Here is a 20,889-nt window from a genome sequence, read left to right as displayed (position 1 = left end):
ATTCACATGAGTTAGCTGCCATAAACTGTCTTTACCTGTTTCAGATATCTACATTAAGGTGAAATGAAGCGCACTTCAGAAGTGCTTGTTTCTCCTCATTGACTGTGAAGGGAGCCTGAGGCAACCAGCACAAATTTGTTTAGTCCAGTGAGTCTCACATGGAGGTCACCGGCCTTTGATGAGGCACAAGGACACAGAGGACTAAGCATGCTGCATTGTTTCAAATAATTTTATACAGTACTGAACAAATGAGCTGTTTTTGCTTCTGTAATTGCAATGCACTTACACAAATGTAATTGAACTTTTGTTCTAAGGTGTATACTCTTAGACAGTAGAAGATTTAAATATACACATACATTTACACTTAAACAGCTTATTGAAACTGTCCCAAGTTATGGAAAAACTCTATGTGGTTTGCTGCTCAGAAGCAGCAACCATTTTTAAGTGAAGACATCAGACAACTTGTAGCTTATACTAGCTGAATTCTTAGAGGTAGAGGATATTCTCCCCCACCCCCAATAGTATTCCTCAGTTAGGATGTAATATATAAATATCTAGCCAAATTTTTTACAAATGTCTTCAGAGTCTGCTGAATTGTTATTCTTCAATGGTGCTGGCTGATGTTGAGAACCTAGATTTGTGCATGGTGTTATCTTACTACCCAAAACTAAAAATTACAATTAAAAATTACAATTAAAAATTTGTTCTATAGTACGTTACTTTGAAATGAGCAAATATGTGCTTGAGCTTTGCATTTTAATAGATTTTACCTAGACAGTTAGTTGCTGAACATTTGGTTATGTTTCAGTAGCGTTTGTTTTCCTTCATAGCATTTAAAGCTATTTGGGTATAACATTACCCTTTTGAATGAATGCTAAAATGAGGATTCTAGGAAAGATTTGGAAATATAACTCTAACGTATTTAGCATGACTGAGTAACTTAATTGATGAGCTGGCAATGTGTTTACAGAACATATTCATTCTAGAAAAAAATGTCATTATGACAATTTCAATTATTACATGCAGTGTGTTTCCTAAGAAGAATTTCTAGCTTTCCTTTAGCATATGATGGGAGAAAAAGAATTTTCTCTTTTAGAAATGCAATGGTTATATATGACATGAGGGTAACCTATGGACATCCTGATCTACATGAAAATTTAGTGGGAAAAAAAAAAAAAAGAAGAATGGCAGGGCAGGAGGGGAGTCAGGAAATTTCTGAATTTATTCTCCTGAGCAATCAAGTGGTTTCCATCAAAGATGAGCTTGCTGCCAGAGCCAGCTTGTTTTGTAGTTTTTGTCTACGCTAAATAGATGTGTATAATCTCTGTAGTTGCAAAGTGGTAACTTTTCAGTGGTTACAGACATTTGTCAAAGCACACCCAAAAAGCAGGATGAAGAGCACAGACAGTGCGAAGATTGTGTAGTTATTAAGACTGCCGATGGCTACTTTAAGGCACTTCAAGTTTCTGCACATTTGCATTTCAGAAGGAAATGTAGGATGCATTGCTGGGGAGTCATGGGTTATGTACTTGGAGCTGAAGTATAGACTTTTCAAGGGTGTATGCCAATATAAACTGATACACCAAACAACTGAACAAAAGCTGAGACATGGAAATGTGTTAAGCAAATATCAGAACTGTGAACATCTATCCTGAAAGTCTTAAAAGTCTTAAAACTGGCATGTGAAAAGCTTTCATGAAATTTAGATATACAATGGCAACCAAGTAAGTACAGATCTGTTACAATATCAACAGTTGTACTGGGTCTGGCTGGGCTTGAATTAACTTTCATCCTGGCAACCCATATGGTGCTGTGCTTTGTGTTCCCAACAGAACGCTGTTGATAACACACCAATGTTTTGGCTGTTGCTGAATAGCCTCAAGGCTTTCTCTCTCCCACCCCCAAAGAAAGCAGGCGAGTAGCCTTGCACACAGCAAGTAGGCAAGAGGTTGGCAGGGGCTGTAGCTGGGGCAGCTGACCCAAGCTGAATGAAGAGATACTCCATACATAAAACATCACGCTCAGCAGGAAAAACTCAGGGAAAGGAGGAGGAAGGAGGAAATATTCGTGGTTATGGTGTTTGTCTTCCCAAGCAAGCGTTAGGCGTGCTGAGCCCCTGCTTTCCTGGATGTGGCTGGACGTCTGCCTCCAGATGAGAAGTAGTGTGTGAATTTCTTGTTTTGCTTTCGCACACAGCTTTTGCTACCTGTATTAAACTCTCGTTAACTTGATCTATACTAGCCTTCTCTCTTTCCTTCTATTTTCTTCTCATCCCAAGGGAGAGGGGAATAACCAAGAGGCTGGGTTTTTGTTTGGCTGTTGGCCAGGGTCAATGCACCACAACAGTAATTCTTTTTAACACATGATGTTACAATCTTAAACGTGTTTTGAAAGGATTACATTTTTTTCTGACTTCCTTCAGAAAGTCAATTCACAGGTTTTATGATTTAATGTGTCATAGCATGAAAAATATTTAGTTAAATGCTCAAAGTAACTGAGGAAAGGAAACCATTAATGCTAATTCAGATAAACTTCAGTGGTCTTTGCTGTAATCTGTTGTCCTCTGAATTTTCACTGTTCAAGCATTTACATTTAACATGAGAAAGCATTTGACCGTGCACGCTACAGAGAAGTAAGTTAAGCATGTATTTTTCTCTTTCTGACTGAGTGAACTTGTATATTATTATTTTAATTACCCCTCAGGCAATTTTCTGATGTGTGGTTGTGTGCAGGTCAGTGTTCTACGAGTCCTTCAACATGACAGTTCATAGAATAATTATCCTGTCATCACACCTTGATTCATTGTTACGTAGTTTCTTGTGCTTTTTCTCTTACTCACATTTGCTTAGCAACCAGATCACACGGCTCTGATACTTATTATTCAAGTAATCACCCACCCCAGCACATAGATGCATCAATTAAAGCTTTACAATGAAGTATATTGTTCTGTGTAGAATCCTCAGGTGTCAGGAATTAAAAATTGATTTTAAATGGTACAGACCTTCTTCAAATGGATAATCTGGGTTTATATTAAACAAATAAGCCTACTAACATTCTAAACAAAGAAAGCAATAGGTCACAATCGATAGGAAATTGATGATAAAATTATATTTTGTTCTTAAAATGCATAGTCTTTTATAGAGATTTATCAATATAAATGCAGCACTGAAATGTCTGAGTGCTGAACATCTATATTAGATATGTTTTTTCAGATGCAAATCAATTTTGTATCTGCTTTATTGACTCTTACATATATTCTTTGTAAACATTTTCTGGCTAATTTTCAGATTTGGGTAAATTTCACAGCAAATTATTATTAGAATGTGACTTGAGTACCGAGAAGCTGTCAAGATGGTTCACTGATTTAATGTTGGCATCCTGCAGCTTTGACTGTAATCAGCAGATGCTCTGGCATTACCATAAATGTTTTCTTAACCATCTCTGTCAAAAAAGAGATTTTTACTGTTTGGAGTCTGATTAAATTCAGTTTGGCTTCTTTTGCATAATTAATATACCATGATGATCTCTAACCTTTTGTTTTTAATATCACCTTTTGAGCTAGACACAGTTGCAAGGCTGCTTTGTAAGTCAGAACAGACAAAGGAATACCAAGTCTATATGTAAATTTATATTTTTTTCAGTGTCTTAGGAGGTCTTGCAGCTATCTGCCTTGATTTCTCAATTTCTCAGTGAATGTAAAGGGATTATTTTTTCAGTTTCTCTCTCTCTCTCTCTTTTTTTTTTTTTTTTTTTTGCCACTCTATCTACATGAAGATTTTCTAAATGAGAGAGAGGTTTCTGGCAAACCAAAAATATTTTATGTCTTAAATTTCTTAAAAGTCAAATTTTTTACATAGGAAAGTGTAATTGTTAGAATATAGGACATTAAGTATGTTCATCAAGTGAAAAATGCATACCATTGATGATGTTAAACACAGCGTTTTGAATTTGCCTGGATTGGATTAATTACCTATGACATTGTGTCTAGAATTTGCTTCAGATCATAATTCAGTGATACTGAGACAAGTGAGTAAAAGCCATCTTTAAAGAGTAATTCCTTATTTAGATTCTGTTGAAATCCTAGTTATTTTCAAAGTGATTTGTTGCACTTGCAAAGTACATCAAACACACCTATGGCTGGATCATGTGCAGAGCGGATTTATTTTATATCCCATCTCCTTCCATACATGAACAAGGCCAAGTTACAGTCCATCCCAAGGGAGGAAATTATTAGGTGAAAATACACAGCATAAATTAGCTTCATACAAAAAGTGAGAGAATTGTGAAGGAGTTTATATACAACCTTGAAGAAGGAGCAAAGGATGAATTACTTTTCTGTGTGTTTATTTCATAATATTTAGTTTTGTGTGAGGCTCTTCTTAAAAATGTACGATTTCCTGCTGCATGGTTTCAGTCTCCATGATAGCATGCTTTCGACTATTACATTTTTCTGCAGCATTTTGACAAAGAAGGAACCATAATAATAATTACTATTGAACAGTGGCAGTCACATGGACTAAGATGATTCAGCTTCATCCTATCTCCAGTGTGTTCATGAAGGCAGTCTTGGTTGTTAAGTGTTGTCCTGGTTTCAGTTAGCACAGAATTAATTTTCTTCCTAGTAGCTGGTGGAATGCTGTGTTTTGGCTTGGGATGAGAAGAGTGCTGATAACACCCCGATGCTTTAATTGTTGCAGAGCAGTGCTTATACTAAGCCAAGGACATCTCAGCCTTTTGCTCTGTCCTGCCAGCGGGCAGGCTGGGGGTGCAGTAAGAGCTGGGAGGGGACAGACCCAGGACAGGTGACCCAAACTAGCCAAAGGGGTATTCCATACCATCTGACGTCATGCTAAACAATATATAGGGGTGGCTAGCCGGGGGGAGGGGGCCGGACTGCTCGGGGTTAGGCTGGGCATCGGTCAGCGAGTGGTGAGCAATTGCATTGTGCATCACTTGTTTGTACATACTATTATTACTTTCCTATTATCACCATTGTATTATTATTGTTATTATTTTATTATTATTTTGTTATTATTATTTTCCTGTCTTATTAAACTGTCTTTATCTCAACTCACGGGCTTCACTTTCCATTTCTCTCCCCCGTCCCAGAGAGGGAGGGGGGAGGGTGAGCGAACGGCTGCGTGGTGTTTAGCTGCCGGCCGGGTTAAACCACGACAAGTGTACACGGGTCAAACTGCACAATCAGGTCTTTGCTTCTGTCCTGTTAAGTGAAGAGCCTGGCAGCCAAATGCTATTCTTGCAATCTTTGGGATAATAGTGGATGACAGAGAAGTGCAACAGGTGATAAAAGACCTTCTTTCCCATCAGTTTGACCTGACATTTCAGAATACTTGTGCTTTACCTTCAGTATTTCAACCTACCAATACTCTGATTGCTGATACAAACCTGGAAATGGAAATTTGGGCTAAAACTGTTACTATCAGAAACAGCATAAAAACAGGCTAAGTGGATGAACTTAGAGTTTAGTGTGAAATTCTAAAGGCAATTTATGTACTAGACATAGTTACATAGTTTTTGTAGAACATTTATTCTAAAATAGTAAACACTTGACAGAAGCAACAACGTGATTTAGAACTGCAGTGCATGGAATCTCATCAATATCATTCCATTCTTTAAGACTTGCTGCTTTGTTGCTTGGGTTTGTTTAGTTTTTATTTTTCAGAAGAATGAGGCTCCCTACTGTTGTTTTTTTGTTGTTTATGGTGTGTGTGTTGGGGGGAAGGCACAACAATCGGTAAAAGAAAGCCACTATTTGTGTGTTTCTTTTCCATTTTGGTTATTTTCATCAGCATGTTATTTATCATTACCCACTGCAGCTGCCTGTAGCTTTCCTTTGATGGCAGCAGTCTTTATGCATATTCCTTAAATTCTTTATCAAAGTGTACCTTGAAAGCAGTATTCATCTATAGGTAGAGACTATACAGAATATTTTGGAGACTAAATGCATCTCCTGCTCAAAGATAGTATGTGGGATCTACATAAATTAACTTCAGCTGAACAGAGTATAACTTGAGACTACAGAACTCTATGTATTTTGTCACAAACCACCTATTTATAGTCATGATTTTTTACTCTATTAACTCTAAAAAGGATTTGAAATGGCAAGCTACAATATGCTTGTGTACAAAGTAAAAAGCCAAGTAATAAAACCACATTTCAGAAATGTAAAATAGTCCAAATATGTTAACTGCCATATTTTATCATAGATCATTATAATTTCCCAATCGTTTCCTGTTCTGAAGAAAAGAAAAAGCTGATGTTTATTCTAGTTGTACATTGGGAGAAATCCCATAAACACCTAACTTGCATAACATTTCCATCCACTGAAAAGCCTGCTGTCATTGGTTGTGCCTCATCCATACAGATAGGATCAAAATTTATCTTTTTACACCCCTAATCTCAACACAGATAAGATTAATTTGTATTTATTAATAGTACAGTCATGCCAAATTATTTATCCTTTAATTAAGAGACTTACCCATTTAGGTTTTTAAGGATGATTCAAACCATTAGCTGTAGGAATCCATAGCGACCATAAGTAGGTTTCCAATTTGGAAGTTTCTGTTTTGCAGTTTCTAAGAACTCCACAATATACCTTGATTTATGGAAAGATGCATACGAGAACAAGACACAGAAGATAAAATGGAATGCAGACTGAAATAGGGAGGAAGCTAAACATATAAGTCTGAATTAGCCATCAGACACCCTCATAGGTTTCTTCCCTCACATGAAAAGCTTGGATGAATTTTGTCAGTAGTTTGATGCACAGTTTTGTTCTCTTTTCATCTTGACAGGCACTCTAGACTTTCATTTAAATCCCAGTAACTTAAAGTTGCATTTCTTGTAATGAAAGTCATTGCCGTATTAGAGGTGAGAGTGTGTTAAAAAGAGAAAGTGGTCCCATCTCTACACAAATGTAAGGTACATTTGGAAAAACAGGAAAAAGATCTAATGGAGTGATCAACAGGAGCGTAGAGTAGTCTTTGAGAAGATGTAGGTAAGGGATTAAAAAATGTAGGTAGGCAAAGGATTAAAAGAATTTTGAAAGGCTTTTTTTGTAGGGCCAGGTAAAAGGGAGCTGGTCCAGCACAGTTCGTTTCTTCACAAATTAGTTTGCTCACAGTTTATAATTGATTAGCTTTGAAATTTAGCTTCTATAAATCCTCTATCCTAGTCTCACTTAGTTCTGACATATTCTCTTCTTGCCTGTGAAATGACAAAAAATATTTGGTGTTTCTGAAAACTTAGTGAATCTCATCTTAAATTGAAGTATTGATTAGTGTTTATTCCTTGCATTTCACGCTTCTTAATAAAACACTTGAACAGCAGTACCAATTAAATGCACATTTTTATTTTTTATTTAGTCTTCTAAATTTCAGTAACACTTTTCCATGCCTTATCTGATTTGGATTAGTCAAGTTGTGAGCATGAAATATAAAGGTGTAAGTAATTACTTATCAAACAAAGATCATCTCAGTACAGCTAACACTTTTTAGGTGCTGGGGCTGCAGGGTATAACTGAAACAAGTCGTAATAACACATAGCGCTCCTTTAATATGTTGGGGACATTCTCCAATCCTGCCCTTGTCAGTCACTGAAATTGTTGAAAAAAATATGAAACTAATAAAAAGTGACAATAAAATATATTTAAAGTATTTTCCATTATACTATCCAGCAAGGAGATATCCCATTTTTTATGAGTCATGTTACGTGATAGGCATGGACCTTCTAGCTATAGCAGTCTTTCTTATTACATCCAAATTCTCCTTCTGGGTGGTAAGGCAGGCTTTTAAGAAAGAGAATTAGGTGTTGTGATGTTCTGTCTTCTAATGCCAATGCAAAAGGCTGGGAATGGGTTTCAGGGGGTAAGCTTTGGGCTGTATAAATTACATTAAGGAAAGATAGGTGCCTGAAAAAAAAATGGCTCACCTGTGTCCTGGCTCACCTTAAGCTCTAACAGAAATGTGAGGGGAGTGGGAGAGAGGGCAGTGCGGGAAATGAGACCCTCATTTTCGACTTGAGAAGAAAACAAGAAAACGATTTTTGTGTTGTTCTTTCTAACAGTAAAAAGCAAAGAGTTTGGAGTCACAATTTGAAAATTGAAGGGGTCCTTCCTTCCTTCCTTCCTTCCTTCCTTCCTTCCTTCCTTCCTTCCTTCCTTCCTTCCTTCCTTCCTTCCTTCCTTCCTTCCCTCCTTCCTTCCCTCCTTCCTTCCCTCCTTCCTTCCCTCCTTCCCTCCTTCCCTTCTTCCCTCCTTCCCTCTCTCTCTCTTTGTAATTGGGAAATTAAAATAGGTAATGCTAGAAGACAGATAGAGTCCTCTTATCTCTAAGCTATTGTGGGTTGGCCTTGGGTGGCAGCCAAACCCCCAGCCAGCCACTTGTTTGCTGCTCAAGCCCCCAGCAGGACAGGGCTGGAAAATAGGAAGAGCAGGACCAAGAAAGGTCATGGGTCGAGATAAGGTTCCATGTGGTCCCTTCCGGGAGGCAACGAACAGCACAAAGGGCTGCTGGACCCAGCCCTGCCCCACAGCAGGGCCCTTGGAGCCAGCTGGAACCAGCCCTGTCCGCCATGGGGCAGCCCCGGCCTCACCTCACAGAGGAGCCCTGCATCTCCCCAAATACTTTGACCAACATCTGGATGGCAGCACCAGGATGCCAACATCCAATATAGCTGTCCCTGTTAGAGGTGAAGCTAGGTGCCTCTGAAGCCTCCATCTTGTCCTGAACTTGAAAACAGAGGTCCTCAAAATGCCTGCCAGCTGTGCTTGTATTCAGCCTTTCAAAATTAAGAGTCTGTCTCAGTAGTAAATCTTAGCCAGTTGAAACATAAGCCATTATTGCCTAGTTTACCTCAGAAAAAGTAGTTCATATTTGAAAACTGTTTTGCTGTTTTCCTCTACAGCAATGCACCAATGGATCGTTAATACTTTATGGGTGGTTAATACTTCGGTATAGGCAAGGGAATCCATCACGGATACCTCCAGACTAACTTTTCAAGGCTTTGTCTTTATTTAGCTAGAACATACAGGGATGATGGGGGCATACATCAATCTCCCTGCAAACCCCATTTTATGTGACCATGCTCTAAATACATAAGATTTCATTGGCACATGCATGATGGTGCAGTCAGTATAATTCGTGGAAGATGGATGGGACTTCCAGACTGAGGCTGGACTGCTGAAAATATTCAGGCTTATGGGAGTGCTGTACAGTTGCATCCAAAATCAGCATATCGTGCTACTCTCTGGGGCATGTCCCCAGAATATCTTCTAGCAAAAGTAAGTCATGACTCATAATGTAAGAAATAATTTGCGTTGGTGGTAAGGTTGGTGCGTAAGTGTTGGCTGAAGAAAACCTATCATCATAGACATAGCTTCAGGAGTACAATGTGGCATGTGGAGCACAAGCCAAACAGATAGGAAATAAGTCCACTGGGTCTTTGAGCAATTTCCCTGTTAACTTGGTAAAAGATGTAATGAGTCTGTAACTGCAATTGTTCTTTCCTATATTATGATTTCATCATGCCCCACATTGAGATGTATGACTGTAATACAAGCTTATAATGCCATGTAATGTCGTTCTCCTTATTGTATTTACAAATTTATTTTTCAATCAGTGTACAAGTATTTACATAAAAAGCAAGTTTGTCCTTAGCATTAAGACTTTTATTGAGAAACTATGCAATGAAATAAAGCTTTTCAAAGTACTTTTTTATTTTAAATATTTATTAGTGGCTTTAAAAAAATCCATATCTCTACTTCAGTAAGTCTCTTGCAATCATTTTTTTCACTATTAAAGGTAATATACAACAGCATTAGGCAGGATTTTAAAATCTCCAACTGATCATATTTTGTTTCCCCAGGTTCACAGCAGGCAGGTCTCATATTACTGATTTCTTTTGTTCACATTACACAATTTCCTTTTTCTGAATATAAAGTATGCAGCCTTTAATAGATTATAAGCTTATTATTGTAAGTCATTCTATGCTAGGACACCATTTAAACTAAGGAAAGCTATTAAGCACAATTTTCTGTCAACTGAATTTCGTGAGCATTGCTGTTAATCAAAGTAATTTTAAAAGACTTGCATCGAGATGATAGTAGCTTTTTGGCTCTAGGTTATGTGAATATGATTTTGAAATGTTTTTGATTAACAGCAATGTTCAGGAAATTCATATCTGAGAAAACTGAATTTTAATAGGTCTGAAGATGTCAAGGACCTACAATAGGATTTAAATGTCATACAATCTGAACATTGAGACTTCAGTAGTGTACAATGCAATCTCTGCCTAACCCATGCCTGGAAGCGTTTAGTAGTGGTAAAGTCAAAACTGTTATGGGTAAATGTTTTCTCACTCCAGCCTTTAGAAACCTTAACTCTGAAATCAAAGGTTTTGTTTCTTTTATCTTCATCTGCACAGTGATTGTTATAATACAGGTGAATGATAGTTTTTGATTGCTAAGAGTGACCAAGCATTAGAAACAGTCTTAATGGATGCCAACTATGTCCAATGTGTACAGCAAATTAATAAATTCTGTCTTTATCCAGTGATTTTTAATGTCTGCTTTCTTTTTTGTCTTGCTGCTGCATGAAGGTACACCTCGCTACAGTAGGTGGACAAGTAGTGCATCTCCAGCAATGTAAGCTTTCTTATTAACAAGACTTCACCTAGAAGTGCCTCTCCATAAGCAGTTTTCTTTTAACTGTATATAACGTTATTCTTTTCAGTTAACATTGTATTTGAACCAAGATATATGATGTGTAAATGTATTTATTTTATTCTGCGAGTTGATTCAAATATAGTTTCAAAATATAGTTTCAAATATAGTTTTTGTTCCAAATAAAAAAAAAGCTAATAAATGTCCATAGTGTAATGGTTCAAAGTAGTTTAGAAAAAGTCTGTTATTTCTGCCTGGTTTATGGATCTTCTGGGGGTACCCTTGTTATAGAGAGGAAAGTATTAAAATGGTGGCCCAATGTGACTAAGCCATTTCCTTGCTGTTGCAGACAGACATATAAAAAGTATTCTCTTAAGAAACAGATCGAATTGCTCCTTATAACTGGTTATATTTTTTTGCTCTCACTTTATTATATGTGCATTCCAGAGCTTCCTTAGTCTGATGGTTCAAAATATTCAGGTCTCTAACAGAAATATTGTGATAGTTATTTGTTTTTGTGCTCACTTTATCAGTTAAGTTTGTTTTGGGGCCTTTCCTGAAAGTAAATAGCAATATTCTTCCTAGCCTGTATCACACTAAAGTAAACAAGCTCTTCTACTGTCCCAATCCAGGTTACATGCTGAATGTGTTACATGCAGATCATAGCCTTGTAGTTTTTAACTCACTGTCATGGTTTCAGTCACACTCGCATGTATGGTCCATTGGCTTTTTTATACCATCCATCAGTTGTAAGCTGAAAATGCACTTTTGTTCCTGTAGTATAGGATTTGAGGGAGCTCTGGTAGTAATCCAAAGAAATTACTTTGGAATGGATGGGATACCAAATCACTAACACATGAAAGCTTTGAGTTAGTGTGTGAAACAGTATAGAGTTTGGGGTTAACACAAATTAATTCCTGTTGTATTAAAATAAACCACTGACAGGGTAGAAAATATTATTTCTTATTAATTAGTGAGAGTTTCTCCTTTTCTTCTTACTAGTATCTAACTAGTTTTAAACTCTGACTTAAATAGCAGTGATCCTTCATTCTACTACAAAAAATACCACCAGAAACATATGTACCTCAAGTATTGCAGCAGTTCATTTTTTACATGCATGCTTAACAAAGTGAAATGTAGGACTGTGAGTATATATGTTTTCTGAGACAGGCCCAGCAAAGTTCAGTGTTTCTGAATAGGAATCATAACAGGCAGTTTAATAAGTTTGGAATTGCCTACAGCCAAATCTGCTACTAAGGGACATACAATACATATAGCAATATGGACAAGCACAGGCATGGCAAAATGGCATACAAAAGACACAATAGGCATAGCAAAATGGACATGCATAGACATAGCAGGTATATCAGTGCTATATAGAAAAACCCTCTTTGACTGAAATAACATATAGGGAAAAGATGCCACCTGATTTAGGAAGCATCAGAAATAACTTTAAGATGATACAACTGGAGTCAGAGAAAATCTTTTTCTTTTTTTTTCTTTTTTTTTTGAATTGACACTAGTTCTGCAATATTTTTGTAACACAGCTTGAAACCAAAATGTTCTCATTTCTTAGGAAGTGTGTTAATCACTAGAGTATCATGTATTAAGAAAATGAAAATATGATTGTTTCAATGAATTGTGGCTTCTTCACTGCACAGGAGTTACAACAAGTAACGTGAGGACTACTCACATAAACTGGCTAGTGTTTAAAGCACTTTCCTAATGACATTTCCTGTTGTTGCAGGACCCCTCAAACAGAAAGCAAGGACTCTGGTCTTTCAAGTTGACTCTGTTCACTAGTCTATGCCTAGAAAGTCATGATTATCAGTGACATTGCTCCAATTATTATGGGAAAAAAAATGAAAAAAGAAAAATGTATACTGAGCTTTGTTCATTCACTTATCCCCACACAAGAATTCTAGATTGTAAGCAGCAAGTTATGGAAGACATCTTTGTGCAAGGTTGAATCAGAGTTTCAAAGTGGGATGAGACTGGGGATAGATCCTAATATCTAACCTGAATCAGTTTCTTGCTTAGACTATCACAGAATCACAGAATTTCTGGGTTGGAAGAGACCTCAAGATCATCGAGTCCAACCTCTGACCTATTTGCTGTTCTAAGTCACTCTAAGGCACAGTATGAGAAACTGTGGTAAATATTGGTGGATTTTTCTTTGAAGCCTCCATGCTAAATGTTCGCTTCATCTTTTATTCAGTGTAGTTCATCATACTTAGTTGATCCTTGTGCTTGACTATTTTGTGGTGAAGATTGCTCTGAGCTGCAAAGTGGTCACATCTTGGTACATAGTACACATCTGCACTTGATCTGTGATTATGAGGATTATTTTTTTCTGCTTTAAAATGTATTGATTTTCAAAACACCAAGAGTTTTTCCCACTGCCCCTAGGTTGTCTTCAACAGAGTGCAAACTAAAGGGCTACGATGTAGCTAGTATTTTGTATATTGACACAGGTAGCATGCATTTATCAACCTACAAATATGTGTTCAGAATCAATAAATGTAAACATTTAAATGGAATGGGATATTTAAATTATATATGTTGGGTTTGTTATGTGTAATTATAAAGATGTATTCATCTCCAATCTTTGGCCTTCTGTGATTCAGAAAAACTGAAATGTATGCTGCTGCATCTTCAGGGTCAAATTATTTTTCATAGTATTAAAAAAAAATGGGTCATTCAGCTAAGTGAAGAAAATCTGTTATTATCAAATTTTAATTAACAATTGTTTATCTGATTTAGAAGATGGTAGAAAGAAGGTATTATTTTCTTCCACTTTCCAAAAGGTGATTGTACTTGTAAAATTTGCTGAGATTGTCCAAGAAAGTGTGTAAAATCCTCATCCATCACCAAGAGCCCCTGGTCAGGGAATGACAGTGCAGTAAATATCTTCAGCAGCTGCCTTTTAATGTACAAGCTGTTTTCAGTAGGAATTTTCAGCTCTCACATAAAACACACTGTCATGAGTGACTGCCTGTGCTCCAAAGTCATTACTATTGGGATGATGGAACATCTTTCAGCGAATAACCAAAAAACTTTAAATGTCATGTCAAGTTTGTTGAAGCCATTTTCAAGCCTTGTTCAAGGTTACATGAATATTGAGTATGCCTGTTTTTAAAGAGTTGGAGATCTATGAGAGAGACCTCTCAGGTACTGGTACAGCAAACAGCCACTTGATTTGGTGTTGGGTGTGGGGAAGCAATCTGTCTGTTAACGCATGTCAACCCACCAAAGCTCCCAAATCTTAACTGAGTGCATCTCCTTGAGACAGTTAATACCAGAGATGTTTAGCAAAAAGTAGCAAGTTATGCAAATTTTTAAAATTACTTAGCTGCCTAAAATATCACAAAGGAAAGAAAAATTATTACAATGGATAAATAAATTGAAATAGATTTTTTAAACATTTTAAAATTTGATCAATTAAAAAATATATAGGAAATGTAATTAACAAGATAAAAATTTTGAAGTCATTGTGAATTGCTGGGTATTCTGTTTTATCTTTGACTTCAGTGAGAAAGAAGGCTCTTCAGGCTCTGTCCTTAATTTCATGGGGAATATGGATGCTAATCCAACAAAGTCATGTAAAGTCTGTATCATTTCCAGAGGACCAAACCCCCTGCTTTTGAAGTGATATTTTTTTTTTCTTGCCTCTTTGGCCATCATATTAGTCCCTCTAATGCATCATCTGCATAGATGCAAAATTTTGTCTGGTCAAGAGGTGTTTTTGTTACAAAGTATTGAAACTGAATATTTTAATATTGAAATTAAGTTTGTTTGTTCTGTCTTCTACAGAGAACCAGAAAGCACAGCCAGAGAAGTCATGTTCACACCACAGTATCAGTTTAAAATCGACAAAAAGCCCAGTCAACAAAGAAGTTACTTATGATGTGGAAACAAGTTCTTCTATGGCACGGAGCAAGACTGTTGGGAGAAAGGAAGCCTGTAATGGAGAAGAAAACAAAGAAAAGAAAACAGAGCGTATTGGGTCTCCTTCTAAGGGAGAAGCCATTCCAGAAGTAGAAGCTCTCCTGGCAAGACTGCGAGCACTATAGAGTAATCATATAAAGGATTAAATCAAAACTTAAAGACAAGCTATAAAAGTGTATCTCTTCAAGATACACTAATTTTCCACTACTGACATCACATACTTTTGAGTTCCAAACTTCCCCAGGTATTAATACTCTACTTCTAAACTTTTTGCAAGACTCCACAAAATGATACTGTAGTTTTGCTTAACTTCAAAAAGATTTTTGTTATATATTTCACCTACTGAGACCACAAAAAAATGTCAGCAGAAACAAATAATAAATTATTCCAAGACACAATCCTTTCAGTCAACAGGCTGCTGACCACATGTTTTGAGAGCTTCTCAAAATAGAAGTAGAGTATCTTTTAAATATTGTTAGATCATCATGCCTGGGAATAAGGGTCAGTAAATAACAGGAAAGTCAGTCTTATATTTTCCACTACATTTTTTATTCTGAAGAGATTTTATTATCTAAAAAGTATTATTATAGCATCATTTGCAATTATAGTAATGGGAAATGTATATCATATAAATTTCTCAGCCATGTTCTAGTTTGAGTTCATTGAAGAGTACCAAAGCTTGCTTAATTATATATGCATTTACAAAAGGGAAATCCATGGACAGTAAACAAAGAATCTATGCAAATAATATACTTTACGTGTGAATAATATATCACTTCTATTAAGTTTAGTTATAATGATTATATCAAGATAATATATATGATTTCTATGAATGCAATGTTTTGCAGTTGTGTCCATAGCGGGCAAAAGGGCTTTCTTCACAGTTATTTACGAATGTAATTTTTTATCTTTTCACATGTGAGTGAGGTAATATGTTTCTATAAAAAGAACATATAATGGAAAAGGTTTTTACAAGTGTTTTTTCACAAACTCATTTTCCAGTAGCCCATAAAGTCTTATTTGCTGGCACAATAGGAAACTTGCACATAATTGCTTCTCTTTTATCGCACTGTCATTGTACATCCTTACATGTTCGCTATCATATTTATTAATTGCACATCATAAAGAATTGCTACCTATGTTACCAAGTAGGAAGATACTATTAGTATCTTTGCTCCATTATTTAAAGCTTCCTTATTATAAGAGTGTATTAGGTATCTAATATCTTTCTACTAAATTACTCTATTTTTCTTTACAAAATGCTGAAAAATATGTCTTTCAATAAGAGTCAGTTACATGAAACCAGTGTTTCAATGCTCCAGTGCTTTTTATATCCTTGTTTAAGTTGCCTTCTTACTTTCTGCACTAAACATTAATAAAGTTAATTAGAACTCTGAAATTGGGCCTGTTTATACATACTGCATGGAGTGTTTTTCATCCATCATGGGAATCAATCTCATGTTTCTGGGGCTGTTGTAACTACCATTACACACTCTAATTACATTTTCAGCATTTGCTTAAAAAAATAGGAAGTATGAACAGAAGTCAGGGAAAGATGCAGAGAAATCCTACCAGACAGTAATTTCTTCAGCTCTATTTGGAAAAAAAAAAAAAAGAAAAAAAAAGGCAAAGCTGCCATATGAGGTTGCCTTTGGTGCCTTTTAGTGGTTGAGTAGCAACTGCTACTATCATAATAACTAGAGCGTGGGTCACACCTCCAGTCAAATGTAAGCAATCACTGTGTGTAATACAGCTATTACTAAAGTTCAGCTAAGGTCTTCTGCACCTTGTCAACAGACTTCCTACCCTTGCTTACAGGGTACCATACAAATTACTATCTACAACGTACAATATGCTTGACTACATAAAATTGTTTCTCAAACACAATGAAAATGTATGTTGAAGAAAGAAAAAAAGACTGCTGGAGGACTCTAAAATGGAAGGGCTAGAAGTGGAGAACTGCCTCTAAAATACGAACATGATGACCTACTAAGTGAAGGTGGAAGTACAGATTCATTTTCCTAAACAGTTTGAGGAAGTTTGTTCATTTGAATTAGTGGCCAGTAGAGTAGACCACAGTAAAAAACTGATGATTCAGGACACTACTGTGTGTATCAAGAAAATAAAATATATGAAACTACCTACTGAAATTTTCAGTAGACAAAGTGTTTCTAGCAGCCTAGCATCTTCTGATTCTAAAATAAATATTTACATTTAAAATTATAGATCTTAAACCACACTTTCGCACAAACTGAGAAGCTGTTAGAAATGTATTCCAGGGCTTTTAGTCCTTCTTAGACATTGTGTTTCTGAATTAATCCTTTCAAGCAGCCATCAAGTTAATTCACAGTTTCTTTTGTATAACCAGGAGAATAAAAAAGGCATACAAGTTTTCACAACCTATGCAAATATAATATGTAATTTTTCTGCTTTAGTATTTCTTTGTAACATCATAATTTGATGTATTCAGAGTTGGAGTACACAGTCCAGTTCAAGTGCACAGCAAATCTTCTTTCTACATTTCATCTTTCTTTAACTTACCTTATAAGTAAACAAATAGGTCATTTTGAATATGAAAAATGCCTAAATTGCCTAATAAGTTCAGGTAAAAATAACTTTGAAAATTTTATGTCTGCATTCTATTACCATGCTTTTATGCTTTTATTAAAATGTAAAGCTCAGCTTCTAAATTGTATGGGGTAAATTGTTTTAATTCAATTTAAAAATTAATTCATTAATTCAATTTAAAATTTAAATCTAATTAAAATTTAAAAAAATGTGAGTAGACTTTTAATGCTGTGTGCTAGTTATTTTTAGTAAGACATTTTTAGGATCAAATCTATTGCCTGAACTGTAGGATTGGACTATATACCACTTTTGCTAGCTATTGAAGAAGGTTTCACATTCAGTGAAAACCCCTCTGTTTCTGTAATTCACACCTGAAAATTAAATTCCTATAAAAAGAGCTTCCTGATATCTTCAAACATGACTGTTCAAATAAAAGCATTTGAAATAATTGTGTGAGGTACTTTCCACTGCTTGTTCTTTACTTGATCGGCACACAGAAGGCACAGAAAGCAATAGCTTTTCTTACCAGTGAAACAGTAAAGGTCTAACATGTTTTTGATACTTCACATTCATTTTGGATGACTTTATTTCACTCAGTAAAAGAATTTTGCTTATTACATCAATTTTCAGTTTATATGCCATATTATTCGTGGCAGTCATCTAAATTCATATTTACATAATTCTAATGTTTTGACCTTCTCAAGATATTAATGTTTGCTATCAGTCTCCTCAAGCTACTTGCAAGCAAGCTTGACATCTGGCTTATGGACCGTAGGTAATATGCTAGTCCATGTGAATGCGGAAGGAAAAAATGATGGTAGCTACTTTATTACAAAATTGCACAATGGCATCAGGAGATGGTGGCTGCCATGAGATGCAACACTGCTCTGAATTAAGCACATCATTAAAGAAGCTTGGCCTGGAACCTGAAATAATTGTAGTTACTTCTGGTTCTCTTACTTAAAGCAAGGCTACTGAAAAGACCACGTGTTGAAAAATACCTCAGATGCAGCTGTTATAAACAGTTTTCCTCCAACACACAATTTACCTTGCTTTACTCATCTGAAGCCACCTCATGTGACCAATCCTCAGCCTGGCCCAGCCAAAATCAGACTTCCTGGACCTGAATGAGTTAATGCTGAGCAGCTTGAGGCCATACAGCCCTTTAGGGTTTTATCATAAAAGCAGAAAAAGACATTTGCTGCTAACTCTTCTTCCACATCCACTTTTAATGAACAGGAACAAATTATAATTTTCACACTAATCTTTCCAAGTCTTACAACACTTGGTAACTATAAAACAAATGGGCAAGAAGCAAGGGATGGTAAACCCTGAGCTATGGCACCTAAAACATTATAATAAGCAGTCAGGGTCAAGTGAAAGAGATCAGTGACAACATTGTTTTCTCTGGAACAAAATTAAGCGATACTACACCAATTTCTATTTTTTTAATGTGATGTGTGGGTTTTTGCACCTGAACTAAAGCAGAAAAATAACTTCACTTGTAATTCTAAGTCTGAGGAACAGTTTCTGAGTCTAAGAAACAGTTTAGTTTATGGGAAAAAAAAAAAAAAAAAAGTAGCTTCTATCAGTTTTCAGTCTTATATTATGCCAAGATTCCTACATGTAAGAAATTCTGAAATAACCATCTTGCATTAATTATGCAATAAATTAATCAATTTGATTTAAATTATTCTGGCACATGAAGCAAGCACATTTTCTTCCTTTCCAAATATACTTTCTACATTGCACTATTTTGTGTTTTACCTGTAAGATCAGGGCTATACATCTCATTGTAAAAGCATGCCAAAAAAGCATTCTGGCCACTGTAACACCATTGAAGAATAAACAAGAGGTGGTCCAGATACAATTTTTCTCTCCCTTCCAGTTACAGAGACAGCCATTAAGTTTGATACATTAGCTGAGTGCATTCTAAACCTCTCTGTACTTTTATTTCCTTCAGTAATGCAGATTTTTCTTTTTTGTGATCCATGCAATGCCATACACTGAAGAATTATTAAGGGAAATATATTTTTGACAATGCACCAAAAATACACCAAGCAGATGACTTGCATGCAATGTCAGTCTCATATACCATAGAGACATAACTGTTGAAGAAAATCCAAGCAGAAGCAGATAAGGTATTTCACTCTACCAAAAGAAAATGGTTCCTTTCATCTAAATGAGCTTATTCTGCTATGGGTATTGGAATTGTATGTATTTCTGGAGGGTAATATACCTCTGTTTTTAAGGCTGTTATATTACCCAGAAAAATAAACTATGAAAAGACGGAAGTGAGGAGACCGAGGAGGAGAGTTGATTAATGTGCTGCCTGATTTCACTTCTGGGACCTGAAATTGCATCTAGTGCAGAATGAAGCAACTGGAAAAAAATAGTCTCATCTGACATCTTTAAAGGTCATGAAGGAAATGATGGTGGGATCCAGAGTTGGTATGGCCACAGGTGTCTTGTCTATTTGAAGACATATATCAGAATATCCTCAGAACAGCAATGCTGTGGGGCTGCTAGTTCACAAAGCTCACAAATGAATAAAGGAAAAGTCTGACAGAGATGAATATGAGTCCCCAAAAACCTAAGAATATTTTTGTAAATCCAAGCGTCAGACTGGCTACCATTCACTTCGATAGGTAAAGGAAAAGTGTGATGAGTCAGATGAGTCCAAATAATGGTAATATCTCCACACTGTCATTTTGGGCTGGGCTGTTCTTGGTAGCTATGGTGGCTGACATAGAGAAGGCAACACAGAAGGCAGTATGTCCTTGTAGCGTTTCAGACTGTGGAGAAAGCCACAAAGGCCATGGTCAACAATTTGGGGCTCATATCATGGAATCATAATAATTAAAAACAAAAGAAAACAAAACAAAAAAACAGCTCTACAGACACAAATTAAGTACAATAAAAAAGAATGTCTTCTACAATCTAAAGATGTCAAAATTCCAATGGAAGGTGTGCAAAGAAAACTTAGGAAAAAAAAAAAAACACATAGAAAACAGGAGAGAAAATATAGAAAGTATGTCAACCCTAATCATTTCCCTAAGCCTGATGACTCCATGCAAGCTATGTGTTCAGAAGGAGCTTTAATTCTCATTATTTAGGCATCTCTGTTATATACTGTTCAGCCTCTAACTGAAATTTTCAGTCCAAAGCAAGCCATAACATTTGCAGCCTATAACTGTTAGGAAAAAAAAAAAAAAAAAAAAAAAAAAAAAGACTTTTGTAAAAGCTCTGCTTAATTTGTTGCATTTTAATGTGAAGATTGTTGTACATAGTTGAAAACATGCAGCGCAACAAGACTTTCCATCAAGTAAGACAGAAATGGCAATTATGCTATCTGTTGAAAGGATTTTTTTGCTAATGACTTGTATTTTCTGCTAATGGATGGGAAAGAAAAGCCGTGAAGTCCAACAAGTCACCTTGATAGTATGCAATGTAATGCAAGACCACCAATTTTGCACAGAACTTCTTCAGTAATGAATCCTGAAGCACAAACCATCAACATTTCTCATGAAAGACGGCCACTGAGGTAGATGGACCACAGTCAATGATTTGAAATGAAAAATGGGATAAGAACTTTCCACCCCTTTAAAAGTGGAGACAATTATGCTGATTTTATCTACAAGGTGACTGAGCAGTGCCTTAAAAATGCTTAGACAGAAGAAAAAAAAAAAAAA

General features: G+C 36.0%; 1 protein-coding gene across 3 annotated transcripts in view; it reads left to right on the top strand.

Moving 5' to 3' along the window:
- DIAPH3 (diaphanous related formin 3) overlaps positions 1–16,028 on the top strand; it is a 238,504-nt gene extending 222,476 nt beyond the window's left edge. For 2 of the 3 annotated variants that reach the window (XM_068675836.1, XM_068675828.1), the window contains one exon: positions 14,495–16,028. In XM_068675836.1, coding sequence (XP_068531937.1) covers positions 14,495–14,754 — 260 coding nt within the window. In that variant the 3' untranslated portion in view covers positions 14,755–16,028. Of the gene's footprint in view, positions 1–10,617; positions 10,683–14,494 lie in introns of those variants that run through there. The other variant, XM_068675845.1, reaches the window with a different exon arrangement.
- The last annotated feature ends 4,861 nt before the right edge of the window (positions 16,029–20,889 follow it).

The sequence above is a fragment of the Anas acuta genome, chromosome 1, assembly GCF_963932015.1.
Source record: "Anas acuta chromosome 1, bAnaAcu1.1, whole genome shotgun sequence".
Taxonomy (NCBI): Eukaryota; Metazoa; Chordata; class Aves; order Anseriformes; family Anatidae; genus Anas; species Anas acuta.
The sequence above is the reverse complement of the archived record's forward strand: the minus strand, read 5'-3'. Positions and strand labels throughout refer to the sequence as shown.